Here is a 20608-nt window from a genome sequence, read left to right on the forward strand (position 1 = left end):
ATCACACACATCCATGTCAGAGGCAGGATTCGAATATGCTACCATAGCGGTCGTGTGGTTCCAGACTGAAGCGCCTAGAACCGCTCGGCCACAGCTGCCTGGCCGAATGGTCTAAGGCGCTGCAGTCACGGACTGTGCGGCTGGTCTCGGCGGAGGTTCGAGCCCTCCCTCGGGCATGGGTGTGTGTGTTTGTCCTTTGTATAATTTAGGTTAATTAGTGTGTAAGCTTAGGGACTGATGACCTTAGCAGTCCATAAGACTGCCATAAGATTTCACACACAGCCGGCCGGAGTAGCCGTGTGGTTCTAGGCGCTACAGTCTGGAACCGGGCGACTGCTACTGTTGCAAGTTCGAATCCTGCCTCAGGCATGGATGTGTGTGATGTCCTTAGGTTTAAGTAGTTCTAAGTTCTTCGCATAGTGGTCAGAGCCATTTGAACCATTTCACACACACCCACACACCGGCTGGCAGCTCATAGGGAACCTTACTTTTGGTACAACCCTCGTACATGCAACTTTGAGCAATTGACAGCCCAATGACCAAAGGGGCTACCGACTGTATCTCCACAACTATGGTACGGCCTCTGCAGCAAGTGTCTGGTACATGCACCCGTGCTGACTGCTGTTAACCGGCGACGAATGGGACGTTCACTGACTGGCAATAGGTGGCGTTTTCAGATGAATCACGTTTTATGGTACATTGGAGAGATGGTCATTGGCGCCTACAGGCCTGCAACAATCGTCAGAGCCGGCCCTAGTGGCCGTGCGGTTCTAGGCGCTACAGTCTGGAGCTGAACGACCGCTACGGTCGCAGGTTCGAATCCTGCCTCGGGCATGGATGTGTGTGACGTCCTTAGGTTAGTTAGGTTTAATTAGTTCTACGTTCTAGGCGACTGATGACCTCAGAAGTTAAGTCGCATAGTGCTCAGAGCCATTTGAACAATCGTCAGAAAGGTACAGGCAGACGAAGGGCGTTGTGACCTGGAGAATGTTATCGTGGCATTCCCTGGGTGACCTCGTCAATCTGGAAGGCACACTGCGTCAACACAGGTATGTCTGTGTGTGTTTGGGGACCATGTCCACCCCTACATGCAGATTACTTTTCCTTGGCATGATAGCATCTCCCAGTAGGACAGTGCAATATGTAACACAGCTCAAAGTGTGCGTCCGTGCATCTGAGCATCATGATGGGTTTACCGTACTGGTTCAAATGGCTGTGAGCACTATGGGACTTAACATCTGAGGTCATCAGTTCCCTAGAACTTAGAACTACTTAAACCTAAGGATATCACACACATCCATGCCCGAGGCAGGATTCGAACCTGCGACTGTAGCGGTCGCTCGGTTCCAGACTGAAGCGCCTAGAACCGGCTTACCGTACTCCCCTCCCACTAAACTCCCCGCTCGAGAATCTGTGGGTCGAGCTCGATCGGGCTGTGCATACCGTGCATGCTCGACCGAGAAACCCAGAGCGGCTGAGCATGGTACTGTAGTCGGCATGGCTCCACATCTCTGTCAATACCTTTGGAACCTCACTGCCCGTTCTAACAACCCTACCACAACAAAGGTCAAAATTTAATAACGATTGTGGTGTTGCTCACGCTGCTAAATACTGTATTCGGGCAACAACAAAATTATTATGTGGCAGGCGTCATTAGAGCACAGTTAATAAAATCATTTCATGTAATAATGAATAAACTAGGCACTCATCTTTTCGTGTTTCCCACGCTGGCCTCGTTGTAAAATCATGGCTCAATCGTCGAAAATGTTGGTGGTGATGATTCCAAGCTCGGATGCAAAAAGGCCTAGGTTTTATTCTGCTATACTCAAAAGTTTTATAGATGCGCTTCACAAACCATTCTTGAAGATTAGACTTTTGCGGGACAATGGTGATGTAAAAAAAGTAATCAGCACTCCGAATTTAAGTTACACTTCTTTTTATTACTTTCGTTGCAATATCGCGTAACACACAAAACATCACTTCACAATACAGAACATACTTGAAAACATCTTCCTCACGGTCACTGTTAAAGTTCACATTTTATAAGCTGACTACAATTAGCGTCTTTCCAACATGACGTCCAAGACTTGAATTTTTCAAGGTCCGACACTCTAACTAACTAATAATCGCTTACGCGCCCAATAATCAGAGTTACAAGCACGTCAAAGGTCATAGTGACAAAAGAAAGAATACATATTAGAATAATATCATTACAATATAAACATATCGATGTATCAAGATACCTCTACATTAATGAAATCAAATCTGAATGTTGTCTCAGAAATATGTCAACTACTTTACAGAAACGCAGTAGAACAGGGGCGGGCAAACGCTGCACGCGGCTCGTGAGCGCACAGCGCTGCACGTGTGCTGCTCGCGTGCAGTCGTCGAATATGGCAGTGGCGACAGCCGACAGCCGGCAGGTTGCGGCAGTGTAGCGCCAGGCTAAGCTGCGGACGTTGATGCGAAGCGAGCACTATGTAGTGAACGTTGTATTTCAAGAAACGGACAAGTGGAGATTTGCTATCTTTTAAAAAGTAATGGGAGAATCATTTTTTCTCTGTGCAAAAACGTGAAAATTCGAAATGTTTAATATGTGGCAGAATTCTCGCTGGCCAGCGGAAGTTTAGTATTGAAGGCCATTATAATAAATTTCACAAGGACGAGTACAATTTATTGTCGGATTCTGAGCGGATGGGGAAACTGACAGGTTAAGAAAAGCGATCTGACGATATTAGATGAATCTGTCCTAGTTGCTGTTGTCACTAGAGATCTGCGACTTTCTCTCGTCATGTCTCTCATCTAACTGATTTAACATTTTATGGAGCACTGTTTTCAAGTTTTCAGTACGACAACAATAATAGCCCAGCGTTACGTGCAAGATGTAAAATTGCGCTTAATATAGTGAGAGCTGGAAAACCATTTGCTGAATTAATAAGCCTCGGTTAAGAGCAAACATAAGTGATGAAAATTTACGTAACTGTTTGCGTTTGTGTGTATGCAGAAATTTTGTTCCAGATATTAAACGTATTGTAAACTCCACCTGTGATAATTAAATAAAACGTATCGTAGTTAATACGTACTCTTTCAAACCATGATTTATTTCAAGCACTCCTACTAACCTTATTCCATCATTCAATAAAGCAAGCTAGAAAAACAAAACGCATTACAAAGGAAGGAGTGGACAGAAGGTAAGGGGGGGGGGGGGGTGGGCGGGGAGGTAAGCCGGTGGCCAGCTTGCCCCTGTGTGCACGCAGAACACCTGTTAACTGCACACGTGCAAGTGCACCGCACACGTGCGGGATTCCTGCCCGCCCCTGCAGTAGAATATTGCTGGTATCGAGAGGTTGAGTTGAGGTGTCGTAATGGTTACGTAATTCAAGTACCATTCCACAGTCTTGCAGTGGTCCAAGCTGCAGAAGGTGGTTATTCAGGCCTCTGAATGTGGTTGGACATTCGACTACGACCACCAATCTGTCTTAACAAAAACCACGGTTCATCTGAGCAGACGACGTTTCTATAGATTCACCGCTCAGTCTCGACGATGCCGTATCTACTGATATCGCAACTGGCGACGTCCTTCTCTCACAAGGGGAGGCCGCCAATTGTGAAATTCAGATTAGATTGATACTTCGCATAATAAAAGCTCATGGCCAGAGGTGATGATGATGATGAGCGTTTGGCGTCATTGGCCGGGAGGCCCCTCGCGGGGCAGGTCCGGCCGCCATATCGCAGGTCTTATTACATTCGGCGCCACATTGGGCGACCTGCACGCCGGATGGGGATGAAATGAAGATGAAGACAACACAACACCCAGTCCCTGAGCGGAGAAAATCTCCGACCCAGCCGGGAATCGAACCCGGGCCCAGAGGTCGGCAATCCGACACGCTGACCACTCAGCTACTTGGGCGGACATGGCCAGAGGTGTAATGTGGCAAAGCACCAAGATGCACTTCTCAGCCGTTGTCGAGAAAATCGACAGTTAAAAGAAAGCGTTGCGGTGAAATATTCTCTACGATTAATGATTTTCTACAGCGTCGTGGTGCAGCGGTAAGCGCTCGGGTTCGTAATCCGAAGGTCGCCGCATCGAATCTCGCGCCATGCAACATTTTTTTATTATTAGTTTTTTGTAATTCATATATATATATATATATATATATATATATATATATATATAAACTATTAATGAATTGCTTATGCATGTTGGTGAAGGCGGATCACTCTCCAATTGTACCGCCTCCATTTTTCCGTTTTTTTAACAGGGTGTACCAAAGCTCTCACGTCCGCACTGATTTTCGACGATGTTATAAGTTGCGCTAGGGACCGCATCTACCTTCATTGGAAGTTAGCAGGCAACTACGCTGTTATGCGGCGGCTCGTTTCGGCCCATTCAACATCTGTCCTTCAAGTGTAACGAGCGAGTAACGGAGTTTATAGTTCATACCTGCCACAGCAAATTTGTGTTCGTGGGGTTTCTATTCTAATTCGAACGTTTGACTTACGCTATACGTATTCGTTTCGGAATATCGTTTCTACGTCTTCCGTTAACTATACGTGGTTAACATTATGAAGACAATTAATAACATTTGTGAAATACAACTTTGTTTGCGGAAAACATAATGAAGTTTTTCCACGACAAACGACTTTCAACAACTTATTATATGGATAATTGTTGCAACTGATTGCCGGGAATTATATATATATATATATATATATATATATATATATATATATATATATATATATATATATGTGTGTGTGTGTGTGTGTGTGTGTGTATACACACATTTGAACGACAAAAAACAAATACTAAAAAAAAAATTGCATGGCGCGAGATTCGATCCGGCGACTTTCGGATTACAAACCCCAGCGCTTACCACTGCGCCACGACACTGTAGAAAATTGTTAATCGTAGAGAGTATTTCACCGCAACGGTTTCTTTTAACTGTCGATTTTCTCGACAACGGCTGAGAAGTGCATCTTGGTGCTTTGCCACATTACAGCTCTGGCCATGAGCTTTTATTATGCGCAGTATGAATCTAATCTGAATTTCACAATTGGCGGCCTCCCCTTGTCAGTAAGGAAACAGGTTAGAGTCGCCTGCTGCGAAGCCTCACGCTCAACAGCGTGCACTGAAGGAGGCGCTCCTTCCGAAAAGTACTTGCCGGGACCAACACTGCACTCTTTGGCCAGATCTGCCACAGCTGTCGCCTAGCCTGATCTACACAGCGCGGCAGCCTCCTGCCTCCACGTACTGTGGACGTCCACTGCCACAACAGCACACAAACAGCCGTGCAGCTTCGCCGTTTTCAAGTTGCTCGTTCCGTCACTCGGCCATAACGATCTCCCCTTCGTCAAAGTCGCTAATGTCAATGGGTTTCTCCACTTGTGCCCTGTGTCGCCGCTAGAATGATCCCTCAGTCACTCTGCTCACACACTTTCCTTACCACGTCACGTGACCACAGGGTCACCAGTCGGCAGGCACCAACGCGTGGGCAGCGGTCATAATAATTTTCCCCATCAGTGCATCACAAAACACATCCTTATTGACTCTCGATTTTTTTGGTGGAATATGTTAGTACCTGAGCGACTGGAACAGGTCTCAGAGAAATGAAGGACTCTCCGAAATGGCAAGAAGATGAGCGTCGCTTGAAAATTGTGCAGAAGCAATTACTACAGAAAAGGAAATTAGCAGTTAATGGTGGTATTACCTCATGAAGATTCCTTTGGTAGAGATTCCAATGTGTTTGTTACAAAAGTTTACAAACCAATCCCTATTAATCAGATAATATCCAGCATTGCAATTCATAAATATTTGCTCGTTAACATAGGTTATGTACATTAGAATATTAAATTTTTCAATAGTTTTTAATTTGTATATTTAGTTAAGTAAATACAGGGTGTTACAAAAAGGTACGGCCGAACTTTCAGGAAAGATTCCTCACACACAAATAAAGAAAAGATGTTATGTGGACAAGTGTCCAGAAACGCTTAATTTCCATGTTAGAGCTCATTTTAGTTTCGTCAGTATGTACTGTACTTCCTCGATTCACCGCCAGTTGGCCCAACTGAAGGAAGGTAATGTTGACTTTGGTGCTTGTGTTGACATGCGACTCATTGCTCTGCAGTACTAGCATCGAGCACATCAGTACGTAGCGTCAACAGGTTAGTGTTCATCACGAACGTGGTTTTGCAGTCAGTGCAATGTTTGCAAATGCGGAGTTGGCAGATGCCCATTTGATGTACGGATTAGCACGGGGCAATAGCCGTGGCGCGGTACGTTTGTATCGAGACAGATTTCCAGAACGGAGGTATCCCGACAGGAAGACCTTCGAAGCAATTGATCGGCGTCTTAGGGAGCATGGAACATTCCAGCCTATGACTCGCGACTGGGTAAGACCTAAAAAGACCAGCACACCTGCAATGGACGAGGCAATTCTTCGTGAAGTTGACGATAACCCTAATGTTAGCGTCAGAGAAGTTGCTGCTGTACAAGGTAACGTTGACCACGTCACTGTATGGAGAGTGCTACGGGAGAACCAGTTGTTTCCGTACCGTGTACAGTGTGTGCAGGCACTATAAGCAGCTGATTGGCCTCCACGGGTACAGTTCTGCGAATGGTTCATCGAACAATGTGTCAATCCTCATTTCAGTGCAAATGTTCTCTTTACGGATGAGGCTTCATTCCAACGTGATCAAATTGTAAATTTTCACAATCAACATGTGTGGGCTGACGAGAATCCGCACGCAACTGTGCAATCACGTCATCAACACAGATTTTCTGTGAACGTTTGGGCAGGCATTGTTGGTGATGTCTCGATTGGGCCCCATGTTCTTCCACCTACGCTCAATGGAGCACGTTATCACGATTTCATACGGGATACTCTACCTGTGCTGCTAGAACATGTGCCTTTACAAGTACGACACAACATGTGGTTCATGCACGATGGAGCTCCTGCACATTTCAGTCGAAGTGTTCGTACACTTCTCAACAACAGATTCGGTGACCGACGGATTGGTAGAGGCGGACCAATTCCGTGGCCTCCACGCTCTCCTGACCTCAACCCTCTCGATTTTCATTTATGGGGGCATTTGAAAGCTCTCGTCTACGCAACCCCGGTACCAAATGTAGAGACTCTTCGTGCTCGTATTGTGGACGGCTGTGATACAATACGCCATTCTCCAGGGTTGCATGAGCCCATCAGGGATTCCATGCGACGGAGGGTGGATGCACGTATCCTCGCTAACGGAGGACATTTTGAACATTTCCTGTAACAAAGTGTTTGAAGTCACGCTGGTACGTTCTGTTGCTGTGTGTTTCCATTCCAGGATTAATGTGATTTGAAGAGAAGTAATAAAATGAGCTCTAACATGGAAAGTAAGTGTTTCTGGACACATGTCCACATAACATATTTTCTTTCTTTGTGTGTGAGGAATGTTTCCTGAAAGTTTGGCCATACCTTTTTATAACACCCTGTATATTAGTCAAATATGTAATTGATTGAAGCACTTTCTCTGTTCAGATGAGAATGAACTGAAGAGAATAAAAGATACAATCAAAGAGTTCAATACTTTCACCTGTGTGCGTCTTCGTCCTGCCACGGATAAAGACAAGGATTACATTCTGATAACTGGCCACAGTGAAGGTTGCTGCACAAAGATTGGAAGAGTGGGCGGAAAACAGCTGCTGTATTTGGAGCCTCCGGTCTGTGTTTTCAAGAAAGGCTGTATACACCACGAAATCATGCACGCCATAGGTTTCGGCCATGAGCATAATGCACCTACACGTGACAAATATATTCGAATTAATTGGAGCAATGTCAAAGACGGTAAGAAGAATGGAATGCTTCCAATTTATAGCACTTATTATTTTAATTTTGCATTTTGTCACATAAATATTCACTAACGTATTTCCTGTATGAAGGCCTGGACAAAATAACACATTGTACAACAGAATGATGTAGTCATAGTAACGAGAAACAGTAGTCCTCCTAGCGAACAGTGCGTGTAAGTTCTGAATGATGATCAATGCAGTTTTGTAGCAAGGAGAAATGCTGGAGTAGAATAACAGGCAAGTAATTTATTTTTCCAATATGAACCACAATGATTTGATAAATTTGAAATCTGTGAATAATGGTTTACAGGCAACATGTATTACTGTTTGTGCAATCCAGCATAACATACTTCCAGAAATATGAGTAGGAGCCCTATTTTAAGACAGCTGTTGGACAAAATGTCTGCTTCATTGGGTAATCTGTTCAAATAGTGTCTCATATTACCAGTCGCTGCGTCCTTAAGTGCGTCATTAGAACTGTCCAAAACTGTTCTACAGTTATCCAACTTATGAGTCAATCACCACCACTGTTTGCAGTAGAAAGAAGTGAGTCCACTGCTTTCCTTGGTACAGTCAGGGTGTGAACCCAACGCGCAACCAGAAAAGGTATAAAAGTAGCTCCGTCAGACCTGCCTGATACTACAAGTTTTGGTTTGACTGAACCTTAGAGGCCCCTTTCTACATTCAAAAAGCTTGTAAAAAGTCCTACAATATCACCTTTGTTTATCTAGCTTCTGTGCTACTGTTTTTGTTGATCTGTGTCCCAAAGACAAATATTAAGATTTTTTCCCTTTTCAGACAGTGATATTATCAAATATATCATTCATCCGCAATCCCTGGTTGTATCTAGCAATATTTTCAACTTTCCTCCTCTCACAGTTCTTAGTAGCCGACATTTTCTCGCGAAACTAAAGTGCGCGTCATTTATGAAGGCGGCCGAGTTTAGGTTCGTTCTGCGCATCTGACGTCAAAAAATACAGTCAGCCAATGAACAGAGAACGACGTTGCCAGATCTCGACTGCAGAGCAGAACACGGACAAGTGTCTTTTAGAAACGTTCAGTCATAAATAAAGTAATAGAACAAAAGCAATGTCTTGATAGCAGACTTTGTTTTTTGAAAGTTTGGAAAAACCATTCTTTATACCAATTGCTTCATTTTCTATTAACTAATTAAACCAAACAAGCAATAAGACTCTTAATTCAGGCGATAGCAAGGAAAGGTGTTTGTATCAATTTCACGAACCGCTTTTTCGCAATAAAGAACAGCGGTAATTGTTTATTTCCTATTGTACTTCGACGAAGTGCGAGTAATTCATAGGCATACCAACAGTGTTTGTCAGAAGTTTGCGTGCGGTGTTACAGTGCTTATGGAGAGACTTTGCAGGACGAGCTGCGCTAGCGTAACGGTTAAGGTGTTGGGTTAGTGAGCGGAAGGTGAAGAGTACAACCCTTGTGCGATGCAAAATATTTTCTTTTTTTAAAAACAATATCGAAGTGTCTTACTTCACAAATTTTATTCGTTTGATTGCAATTTTTTGAAATTTCTAGTGCTTTGTCTCTTCATTAACCCTTTCGCTGCTGCAGTCATGTGCTCCCCGCATTCCGCGCTGTGCGCGATTTTGTCATCACTGCACTGCTCGCCTGTGCAGACACACGGTGTTCCCACTGCTTTGACACACTTTATCATTCGATTTCACAAAAACTATTTGGCCCAAAAATTAGATTTTCACACATCTTGGGACTGATACCTTCCCCCCATAAATGACTTAATTTTGTTTCGATGTTCAACCCAGTTATTGTGCAGCATTAAATGTAGTAAACCATTGCACGAAATTTTGAAGAGTTTGCAGAGGTAAAAGTCCATAGCGTATACTTTCCGTATGGTCGATTTTAGTTGCCACAATGTTGAGAATGAAATGTGGACAAGGTACCTAAATTTCATATAAAATTTACTGTATAAAAATATCTCGTTTAATTTAAGTGTCATATGTAATATTGAGAAATATTCCGTCTTTCGAGACTGTAATAAAAGTTTTATTTACACCGGGCGCGTTTGGCTTTATTTTAAAGCACTTCAATCAGTCAATGGAAGTGGGGGGCAGGTATCAGTCAAGAAGATGTGTAAAAATCTAATTTTTGGGCCAAATAGTTTTTGTGGAATCGAATGATAAGTGTGTCAAAGCAGTCGGAAACACCATGTGTCAGCACAGGCGAGCAGTGGAGTGACAATATCGCGCACAGCGCGGAACGCGGGGAGCACGTCTCTGTAGCAGCGAAAGGGTTAATGCGGCCGTGGTGGCTTTACTTCATAAACTGCGCGCTCCCCCCTAAACGTAAGCTTGCGAACTATGCTATACTATGGCGCTGCTTCTCTTGGCGCGTGCGTCGTGTGCAACTGGCAACGCAGCAATCTCCCGCGTCTGGGCGGGCATGCGCGAACCGCCAAGATAAAAGAATTCAACTATAGTACGCCAGCCTCCGTCACACAAGCACAGACCAGACAGGTTTCGAGTCCTGCAGCTCTTGCAAACTCAAATTCAACCATCGAAGATTTGTGGGTGGCATCTGATACTCAAGCCTCAAAGGCCTAGGACCATAATAACGTTCCCGTTTTGCCGCTGCCAGGCTGATGGCGGTGATATTTATTCGCTTGGGAACCATACGTGATGTGCTTTGGTGGGAAGTCGGAATTTCGCCCTACCGCGCCAGGAAATGCGATGTTACCTTGCTGCAAGTCTGTAACAGCTCCATTCCAGACTGTCAGACGCTAACATCATTCGCCTAACGTTATTATGGGCGGCGTTTCCGTTTTTGGTTCAGAACTGCTCTTAACCCTTCCAGACCTGAATTATTTCTGGAGGAAAGAAAATTTTTGTGTACGTGGTAATGCTCTTACGTGATTTTTCAATGATTTTAGATGCAATATTTTTACAGAGGTGGGTATTTATTTTGAAAACATATTTGGTACAATTGGCTTCAATTTATGGACTAAAATAACTAATTAAGAAATATTCTGTATTGTAATAAATAGTAAAATGATCATTCAAGAATTACCATGCGGAATAACAACAACAAATTCAATCATACAGTGGGATGTGGTGAAGCACTCACGCCCGTGTATTCTGGGGGTCACGAACTGCTGCACACCGCTACACTAACTTGTTGGTATTTTCACACTAATGCCCAACAGTTGGCAGTATGTGCACATGATGAGAAGGTTGCACTATCACAAATGTGTATCTCAGGTTTCCAATGGGAAAAAAATATTTCTTTTACAGCTAATACACAGTAAAAGTTAATGTACACAATTGTAGCCAGAGAGCTGAAACTGTTAAATTATCTGAAGCTTTTTTTCCTAGACTGTCTCTTTCCCTCCTCCCCCCCCCCTCCCCTCTCTTTTTGTTTCTATTTCGTTAGTGAAATATTTAAGAGCAGGAAATATTTAAGAGCAGGTAGCAGGTACAAACTTTCCGTCTACATGTCGGAGCACTGTTCTGGTATGAAATATTAAATCTCTGCATTAAGCAGAATGTTAAAACGGTTTGGCAACCTGGCCCAGACGTTCTTTGATATACTACAGCCAAGTCTGGGACCCTCAAACAAAAGACCCAAGTGTATAAGACTCAATGTGGCATGTGCTCCTCTGACAAGTATCCAAAAACGACATCGCTCTCTCAGTTCAGTCTGGTCTTGAAGAATCGTGTGATCAGGACGTCAGACAGTCATTAATGATTCCTCTATGCAGTGTAAAGACACACAATAGTGTGGCGTGAATATTTTTTGTGCTGCGGTAACATTTCTTGTTAGGCAGAGAAGGTATGCGTACCAGGGGAGCGCCCTCCATTCTCAACCTTGACCTTTCAGACCTTTTGGCTCATGTGAGTAGAGCAGAACGACGTCGTTTCCATGAAAAGCAGTTCGTTACTCTTCTATATTTCAGTGTGTTACCTTTTGGCAGCAGTTTCAGCGGCCAACTGCTACAAATCGATATACTCTGATCAGCCACAACATTCTGACAACCTACATATAGCCAGTATGTCCACCTATGGCATGGATAACAGCGGCAACACGTCGTGGCATGGAAGCAATGAGGCCTTGATAGGTCGCTGGATTGAGTTGGTACCACATCTGCACACACAGGTCACCAAATTCCCGTAAATTCTGAGCAGGGGGGCAATGAACTCTGACACAGCGCTCAATCACATCGCAGATGTGTCCGATCGGGTTCAGATCTGGTGGGTTGGGGGGTCAGCACGTAACTGGAACTCGCCACTGTGTGTCACGAACCACTCCATCACAATCCTGACCGTGTACGAGGTGCATTCAAGTTCTAAGGCCTCCGATTCTTTTTCTAATTAACTACTCACCCGAAATCGATGAAACTGGCGTTACTTCTCGACAAATCGCCCTGAAGACGTACACATTTTTCACAACGCTGACGCCATGATTCCACGGCAGCGGCGAAGGCGTCTTTAGGAGTCTGTTTTGACCACTGAAAAATCGCTGAGGCAATAGCAGCACAGCAGGTGAATGTGCGGCCACGGAGAGTGTCTTTCATTGTTGCAAAAAGCCAAAAGTCACTAGTAGCCAGGTCAGGTGAGTAGGGAGCACGAGGAATCACTTCAAAGTTGTCATCACGAAGAAACTGTTGCGCAACGTTAGCTCGGTGTGCGGGTGCGTTGTCTCGGTGAAACAGCACACGCGCAGCCCTTCCCGGACGTTTTTTTTTGCAGTGTAGGAAGGAATTTGTTCTTCAAAACATTTTCGTAGGATGCACCTGTTACCGTAGTGCCCTTTGGAACGCAATGGGCAAGGATTACGCCCTCGCTGTCCCAGAACATGGACACCATAATTTTTTCAGCACTAGCGGTTTCCTTAAATTTTTTTCGTGGCGGTGAATCTGTGTGCTTCCATTGAGCTGACTGGCGCTTTGTTTCTGGATTGCAAAATGGCATCCACGTCTCATCCATTGTCACAACCGACGAAAAGAAAGTCCCATTCGTGCTGTCGTTGCGCGTCAACATTGCTCGGCAACGTGCCACACGGGCAGCCGTGTGGTCGTCCGTCAGCATTCGTGGCACCCACCTGGATGACACTTTTCGCATTTTCAGGTCGTCATGCAGGATTGTGTGCACAGAACCCACAGAAATGCCAACTCTGGAGGTGATCTGTTCAACAGTCATTCGGCGATCCCCCAAAACAATTCTCTCCACTTTCTCGATCGTGTCGTCAGACCGGCTCGTGCGAGCCCGAGGTTGTTTCTGTTTGCTGTCACACGATGTTCTGCCTTCATTAAACTGTCGCACCCACGAAAGCACTTTCGACACATCCGTAACTCCGTCACCACATGTCTCCTTGAACTGTCGATGAATTTCAATTGGTTTCACACCACGCAAATTCAGAAAACGAATGATTGTACGCTGTTCAAGTAAGGAAAACGTCGCCATTTTAAGTATTTAAAACAGTTCTCATTCTCGCCGCTGGCGGTAAAATTCCATCTGCCGTCCGGTGCTGCCATCTCTGGGACGCATTGACAATGAACGCGGCCTCATTTTAAAACAATGCACATGTTTCTATCTCTTTCCAGTCTGGAGAAAAAAAATCGGAGGACTTAGAACTTGAATGCACCTCGTAGCATGGCGAATTAGCTTGTTGAAAAATGTTACTGCCATTGGGAAACATGATCATCATCAATGGATGTATGTGGTCTGCAACCAGTGTGTGATACTTCTCGCCCATCGTGGTACCTGGCACGAGCTCCACTGGATCCACGGATGCTCAAGTGAATGTTCCCCAGAGCATAATGGAGCCGCCGCTAGCTTGCCTCTGTCATGCAGTGCAGGTCTCAAGGACCTGTTCCCCTGTAAGGTGACAAAATGGTTCAAATGGCTCTGAGCACTTTGGGACTTAACCGCCATCAGTCCCCTAGAACTTACCCTAGAACTTAGAACTGCTTAAACCTAACTAAGGACATCACACACATCCATGCCCGAGCCAGTATTCGAACCTGCGACCGTAGCGGTCCCGCGGTTCCAGACTGTAGCGCCTAGAACCGCTCGGCCACCCCGGCCAGCTGTAAGATGACAGATTCGCGCTCTGCCAAGAGCATGACGAGGAAGATTTCAGGATTCATCAGACTGTGCAACTCTCTGGCACTGCGACAACTTCCAGTGCCAATGGTCACGTGCCCATTTCAGTTACAGTTGGTGATGTCACGGTGTTAACATTGGCACGGGTCGTCGGATGTGGCGACCCATCACTAGGAATGTTTGGTGCAGTTTGTGTTCAGACACACTTGTACCCTGCCCAGCATTGAAGCCTGATGTTAGTTCCGACACACTGACATGAGGGGTGGCCACGCAATCCCACGGCGTCTGGATGTGCGGCCACCTTGGTTTCGCCACATGTTGAAGACACTCACCACAGCACTCCTCGAACACCCGACAAGACGTGCAGTTTACAAAATGCTAATGGCAAGCCTTCGGACCACCACAATCTGCTCTCCATCAAACTCAGATATTTATTTTATTTATTTATTTATTGTTCCGTGCGATCAAATTAAGGAGAAGCCTCCATGGTCGTGGAAGGAGTCAATACATGAAATTATAACATGATAGTAGAAACAGAGAAAATGAAATGTAAGAAACATATTCAGGCGACAAGTCATACGTTTAAATAAGGAAAATCAACAATGTAACACTGAAATTTGCTTAATTTTTCAGCTCTTCCAGGAGCTCCTCGACAAAATAGGAGTGAGCCATGAGGAAACTCTTCAGTTTAGACTTAAAAGTGATTGGGCTACTGCTAAGATTTTTGAGTTTTTGTGGTAACTTATTGAAAATGGATGCAGCAGAATACTGCACTCTTTTCTGCACAAGAGACAAGGAAGTGCATTCCACATGCAGATTTGATTTCTGTCTAGTATTAACCGAGTGAAAGCTGCTAACTCTTGGGAATAAGCTAATATTGCTAACAAGAAACGCCATTAAAGAAAATATATACTGTGAGGACAATGTCAGATTCGCAGACTATTGAATAGGGGTCGACAAGAGGTTCTCGAACTTACACCACATATAGCTCGGACATCCCGTTTTTGAGCCAAAAATACCCTTTTTGAATCAGAAGAATTACCCCAAAAAATAGTACCATATAACATAAGCGTATGAAAATATGCGAAGTAGACTACTTTTCGTGTTGAACTGTCACTTATTTAAGATACTGTTCCAATGGTAAATAAAGCAGCAGTTAGTTTCTGAACAAGATCCTGAACATGGGCTTTCCACAACAGCTTACTATCTATCCGAACGCCTAGGAACTTGAACTGTCCCGCCTCGCTTATAATATGCCCATTCTGTCTGATCAAAATATCGGTTCTTGTTGAACTGTGAGTTAGAAACTGTAAAAACTGAGTCTTACTGTGATTTAGCATCCAATTATTTTCCAGAAGCCACGAACTTGTTTCACGAACTACATTATTTGGTACTATTTCAGTATTACGCACAAGATCCTTCACTACCGAGCTGGTGTCATCAGCAAACAGAAATATTTTTGAATCACCTGTAATACTGGAAGGCATATCATTTACATAAATAAGAAAGAGCAGTGGCCCCAGCACCGACCCTTGGGGAACGCCCCACTTAACAGTGCCCCATTGGGACTGAACGTCACTACCACTCTCAATAGGTCGCGTGCCTTCTCCATTCTACATACGGACAGCACGCTCACTGATACTACGCACTGTGCGTGTGTCTGACTGGCAGTCTTTCCTCGCCGGGTGACGCTGCTATCTCCTGGACGGGTTTATATCGATAGTGGGCCGGCGGTCATAATGTTCTAGCTGATCAGTATAAATAGTGTTGACAAGTTAGAGAATTTCGCGTTGCCATCGATTTCTCTATACTTTTCATTCCATCTTTGGACGGCTAGCTCTCTTGAAAGATCTTTCATTGCGATTTCTGAAAAACTCTCTTGCAGGCCTACAGTTTATTGATTTTCTTCATACCCGATTTTTCTCCCTATTGTGTGGCAGGAATGTCCTAACAAGGGGACCCTCCATACTGTAAATCACGGATTTTGATGCGCTTCAAATACACTCCTGGAAATGGAAAAAAGAACACATTGACACCGGTGTGTCAGACCCACCATACTTGCTCCGGACACTGCGAGAGGGCTGTACAAGCAATGATCACACGCACGGCACAGCGGACACACCAGGAACCGCGGTGTTGGCCGTCGAATGGCGCTAGCTGCGCAGCATTTGTGCACCGCCGCCGTCAGTGTCAGCCAGTTTGCCGTGGCATACGGAGCTCGATCGCAGTCTTTAACACTGGTAGCATGCCGCGACAGCGTGGACGTGAACCGTATGTGCAGTTGACGGACTTTGAGTGGGGGCATATAGTGGGCATGCGGGAGGCCGGGTGGACGTACCGCCGAATTGCTCAACACGTGGGGCGTGAGGTCTCCACAGTACATCGATGTTGTCGCCAGTGGTCGGCGGAAGGTGCACGTGCCCGTCGACCTGGGACCGGACCGCAGCAACGCACGGATGCACGCCAAGACCGTAGGATCCTACGCAGTGCCGTAGGGGACCGCACCGCTACTTCCCAGCAAATTAGGGACACTGTTGATCCTGGGGTATCGGCGAGGACCATTCGCAACCGTCTCCATGAAGCTGGGCTACGGTCCCGCACACCGTTAAGCCGTCTTCCGCTCACGCCCCAACATCGTGCAGCCCGCCTCCAGTGGTGTCGCGACAGGCGTGAGTGGAGGGACGAATGGAGACGTGTCGTCTTCAGCGATGAGAGTCGCTTCTGCCTTGGTGCCAATGATGGTCGTATGCGTGTTTGGCGCCGTGCAGGTGAGCGCCACAATCAGGACTGCATACGACCGAGGCACACAGGGCCAACAACCGGCATCATGGTGTGGGGAGCGATCTCCTACACTGGCCATACACCACTGGTGATCGTCGAGGGGACACTGAATAGTGCACGGTACATTCAAACCGTCATCGAACCCATCGTTCTACCATTCCTAGACCGGCAAGGGAACTTGCTGTTCCAACAGGACAATGCACGTCCGCATGTATCCCGTGCCACCCAACGTGCTCTAGAAGGTGTAAGTGAACTACCCTGGCCAGCAAGATCTCCGGATCTGTCCTCCATTGAGCATGTTTGGGACTGGATGAAGCGTCGTTTCACGCGGTCTGCACGTCCAGCACGAACGCTGGTCCAACTGAGGCGCCAGGTGGAAATGGCATGGCAAGCCGTTCCACAGGACTACATCCAGCATCTCTACGATCGTCTCCATGGGAGAATAGCAGCCTGCATTGCTGCGAAAGGTGGATATACACTGTACTAGTGCCGACATTGTGCATGCTCTGTTGCCTGTGTCTATGTGCCTGTGGTTCTGTCAGTGTGATCATGTGATGTATCTGACCCCAGGAATGTGTCAATAAAGTTTCCCCTTACTGGGACAATGAATTCACGGTGTTCTTATTTCAATTTCCAGGAGTGTATGTTGTAGAGTCACTTACCCTGAGTACATGGCTATCCGGTTTTTTAGCGATGGGCCTTGGTTTCTGAGAAAATCGATTTTGAAGGTCATTGAGCGCTTTGTATATCCGTAAATTCAGAAATATTTCGAGTATATTAGCGTACCGCAGTGGTGAAGGTTCACAGTTACCGCGCTGCAGGTACGTGTTCGAATCCTGCTCTTGTACTTTTTTTTCCAAATTCGACAGAATTTTTCGATTTTATTTCAAAGAATATCAACACAGTGTAAGGTGTGCGGAATTATAAAGACATATTCAGTTATTAATTTTTTCTGTCATACAATATTACAAAATCTTATTTTTCATCGTCCACATTGCTTGATGTGCCAGAACAATATTCTGAGTGATACTTATCACACAAACAGCCGAAGCACAAATTTTCGCAGCACCACGCGCATTTTATGAAAGCAACCGTCTTGCAGGCGCACGGTTTCCTCATGAACGATACCGGGAAACACAATTCTTTTGCATTCAATAAAGATTTCTCTTTCATCCACTAATTTCGATGCGAACCATGCTTATCTAACCGTGCTTTCAAAATTAGGTGCGCTGCAATCATGTAGGATTAGCGAAAGTAATTTATCGAATCTTCCCTAGAAGCGATCTCCCTACTGTCTTTCATCAAGTCGAGAGCATTCTGAATAATTTTCGTGAAGATTTTCACCTGTGTGTAAAAATAAACATCGCGGGGCTGGCAGTAAGGATTGCACTTTGGTGGGACCACTTTTAGGTTGCAGGTGCTCGCTTTCCTTTCATCAGTGAATAGATGATCGTATAAAGTTGAATCGGTTTCCCCTCCCCACGAATCGATAATGTACAAAAAAATTTACTATTGCACGCACGGAAGAATTACAGAACGCAAAAATTCTTCGTACAGCAGTTTCGTGAACTTCCCGGACTTCGTATAGGACACGGCCACATGTCTGTATTTCCCAGTTAAATCATCTACTCGTTTTTGAACGTTAAGACCAAATTTTCCGGACGGTTCTAACATACATAAAAAAACATATCGGAGCAGGATTCGAACACGGTACTTCCAGCGCGGTAGGCGTGAACCTTTAACGCTGCACTACGTTGACTTGCTCGGAATATATGTAATGTTACGGGTATACAAAGCGCGCAGTGAACTTCAAAATTGATTTTGTCAAAAACCAAGGCCCGTCGCTAAAAAACCGGATAGCCAGATAGCCAGGTGCTCAGGGAAAGTGCATCTACAACATATTTGAAGCGCATCAAAATCCGTGATTTACAGTATGGAGTGTCCCCTTGTAAGAGTCCAAGATCTTTTACAGTTACATCACACTTTTGCCTGTCCATATTTGGGGCCATGCGGTCGATTACTGATGCTGTCATTGTAGTGACTCCTGTTGCTGTATTGGCCTACAGGGACATGACAAAAATATGAAGGATGCTGCTGAGGATGCTTCTAGTTTCATTCATCATATTCGTGATTATGTTTATGCCTCAATACAAAATTATGTTGACTTTTGTTCTTCAGAGTTCATCCAGAACTTCTGTTAATTTATTGGAAAAAGTCTTCACACCGTCACGGGGTGATTGACACACACACACACACACACACACACACACACACACACACACACACACACATACACACACACAAAATGGTTACTTTTTCTGTAATGTTATGCCCTGTTAATTCAATAGTTGATATTTCAAAGTGTCTGTGTTCACTTACTGCACATATGTCACGTCTTGAATTAAACTGTGTTCCTTCTCTGGCATAAATGCATTACCCTCCATCCACTGAAGCAGTTCTACTGTAAGAGACTGTCATTTGGCACAATGATAATACGATATGTTGGGTTTCTGTACCTCTACACCAGTGGTCAGTGACACGAGCTACTGTGCACTTCAAAGATTGGTGCTCAACTTCAAATTGATGTGTTTTATTGTTTTATTGCTTGTATGTTTTGTTGTTGTTGTTGTTGTGGTCTTCAGTCCTGAGACTGGTTTGATGCAGCTCTCCATGCTACTCTATCCTGTGCAAGCTTCTCCATCTCCCAGTACCTGCTGCAACCTACATCCTTCTGAATCTGCTTAGTGTATTCATCTTTTGGCCTCCCTCTACGATTTTTACCCTCCACGCTGCCCTCCAATACTAAATTGGTGATCCCTTGATGCCTCAGAACATGTCCTACCAAACGATCCCTTCTTCTTGTCAAGTTGTGCCTCAAACACCTCTTCTCCTGAATCCTATTCAATACCTCCTCATTAGTTACGTGACCTACCCATCTAATCTTCAGCATTCTTCTGTAGCATCACATTTCGAAAACTTCTATTCTCTTCTTGTCCAAACTATTTATCGTCCATGTTTCACTTCCATACATGGCTACACTCCATACAAATACTTTCAGAAACGACTTCCTGACGCTTAAATTTATACTCGATGTTAACAAATTTCTCTTCTTCAGAAACGCTTTCCTTGCCATTGCCAGTCTACATTTTATATCCTCTCTACTTCGACCATCATCAGTTATTTTGCACCCCAAATAGCGAAACTCCTTTACTACTTTAAGTGTCTCATTTCCTAATCTAATTCCCTCAGCATCACCCGACTTAATTCCACTATGTTTTGATGAAGGATTATTAAAAATCTGTGAAGTGTCCCATGATACTTTTCCAATAGTTTCTATTTATGACATGTAGTGCGTGTGTCCTATTTGATATGTTAGAATCTATCTTGGGAGTGATTATTCACATTTATAATGAGTTTTGCATTGGATGGGCGATGCAGTTGCTGAACTTACTGTTCCCACTCCATAATAATGGCCTATGTTTCCCCTTACGATAACTGGTGGAGCATGCATAACGTTGATGGTCTTATAGGTGTTAGCTGTTAGCCATCAGATCACCAGGAGTGTGTGGTTGTGTGCATCATGGTGGTGCACAGTGTACCCTTTGTGTACAGAGATTTTCTGCACTACATACTACCAAGCTATTTACTTTGAACATCACTGTTTGTAGTCTAGGTTCTATAGATCAGTAAAATTCGCACAACTCCCCAATGATGTATCAATTTTAAAAATGCTTGCAGCCAATTTCTCTCTTACGGCAGTTTTATCTCTAGTCTCATAATCTAAAAATGTACGAGGGTGAGTCAAATGAAAACCTTAAATATTTTTTAAAATATTGTTTATTGTGCAGAGGTGGTACAAAGCTGTATTACTTTTCAACACAATCTCCCCCACGCGCAATGCATG

At 44.7% G+C, this 20608-nt stretch overlaps 1 protein-coding gene across 1 annotated transcript in view; it reads left to right on the top strand.

Moving 5' to 3' along the window:
• The window catches only part of LOC126212754 (low choriolytic enzyme-like), an 80068-nt gene that overhangs the window by 51892 nt on the left and 7568 nt on the right, over positions 1–20608 (top strand). The window contains exon 4 of the mRNA XM_049940162.1: positions 7524–7829. Coding sequence (XP_049796119.1) covers positions 7524–7829 — 306 coding nt within the window. The remainder of the gene's footprint in view (positions 1–7523; positions 7830–20608) is intronic.

This window comes from Schistocerca nitens, chromosome 11, assembly GCF_023898315.1.
Source record: "Schistocerca nitens isolate TAMUIC-IGC-003100 chromosome 11, iqSchNite1.1, whole genome shotgun sequence".
Lineage (NCBI taxonomy): Eukaryota > Metazoa > Arthropoda > Insecta > Orthoptera > Acrididae > Schistocerca > Schistocerca nitens.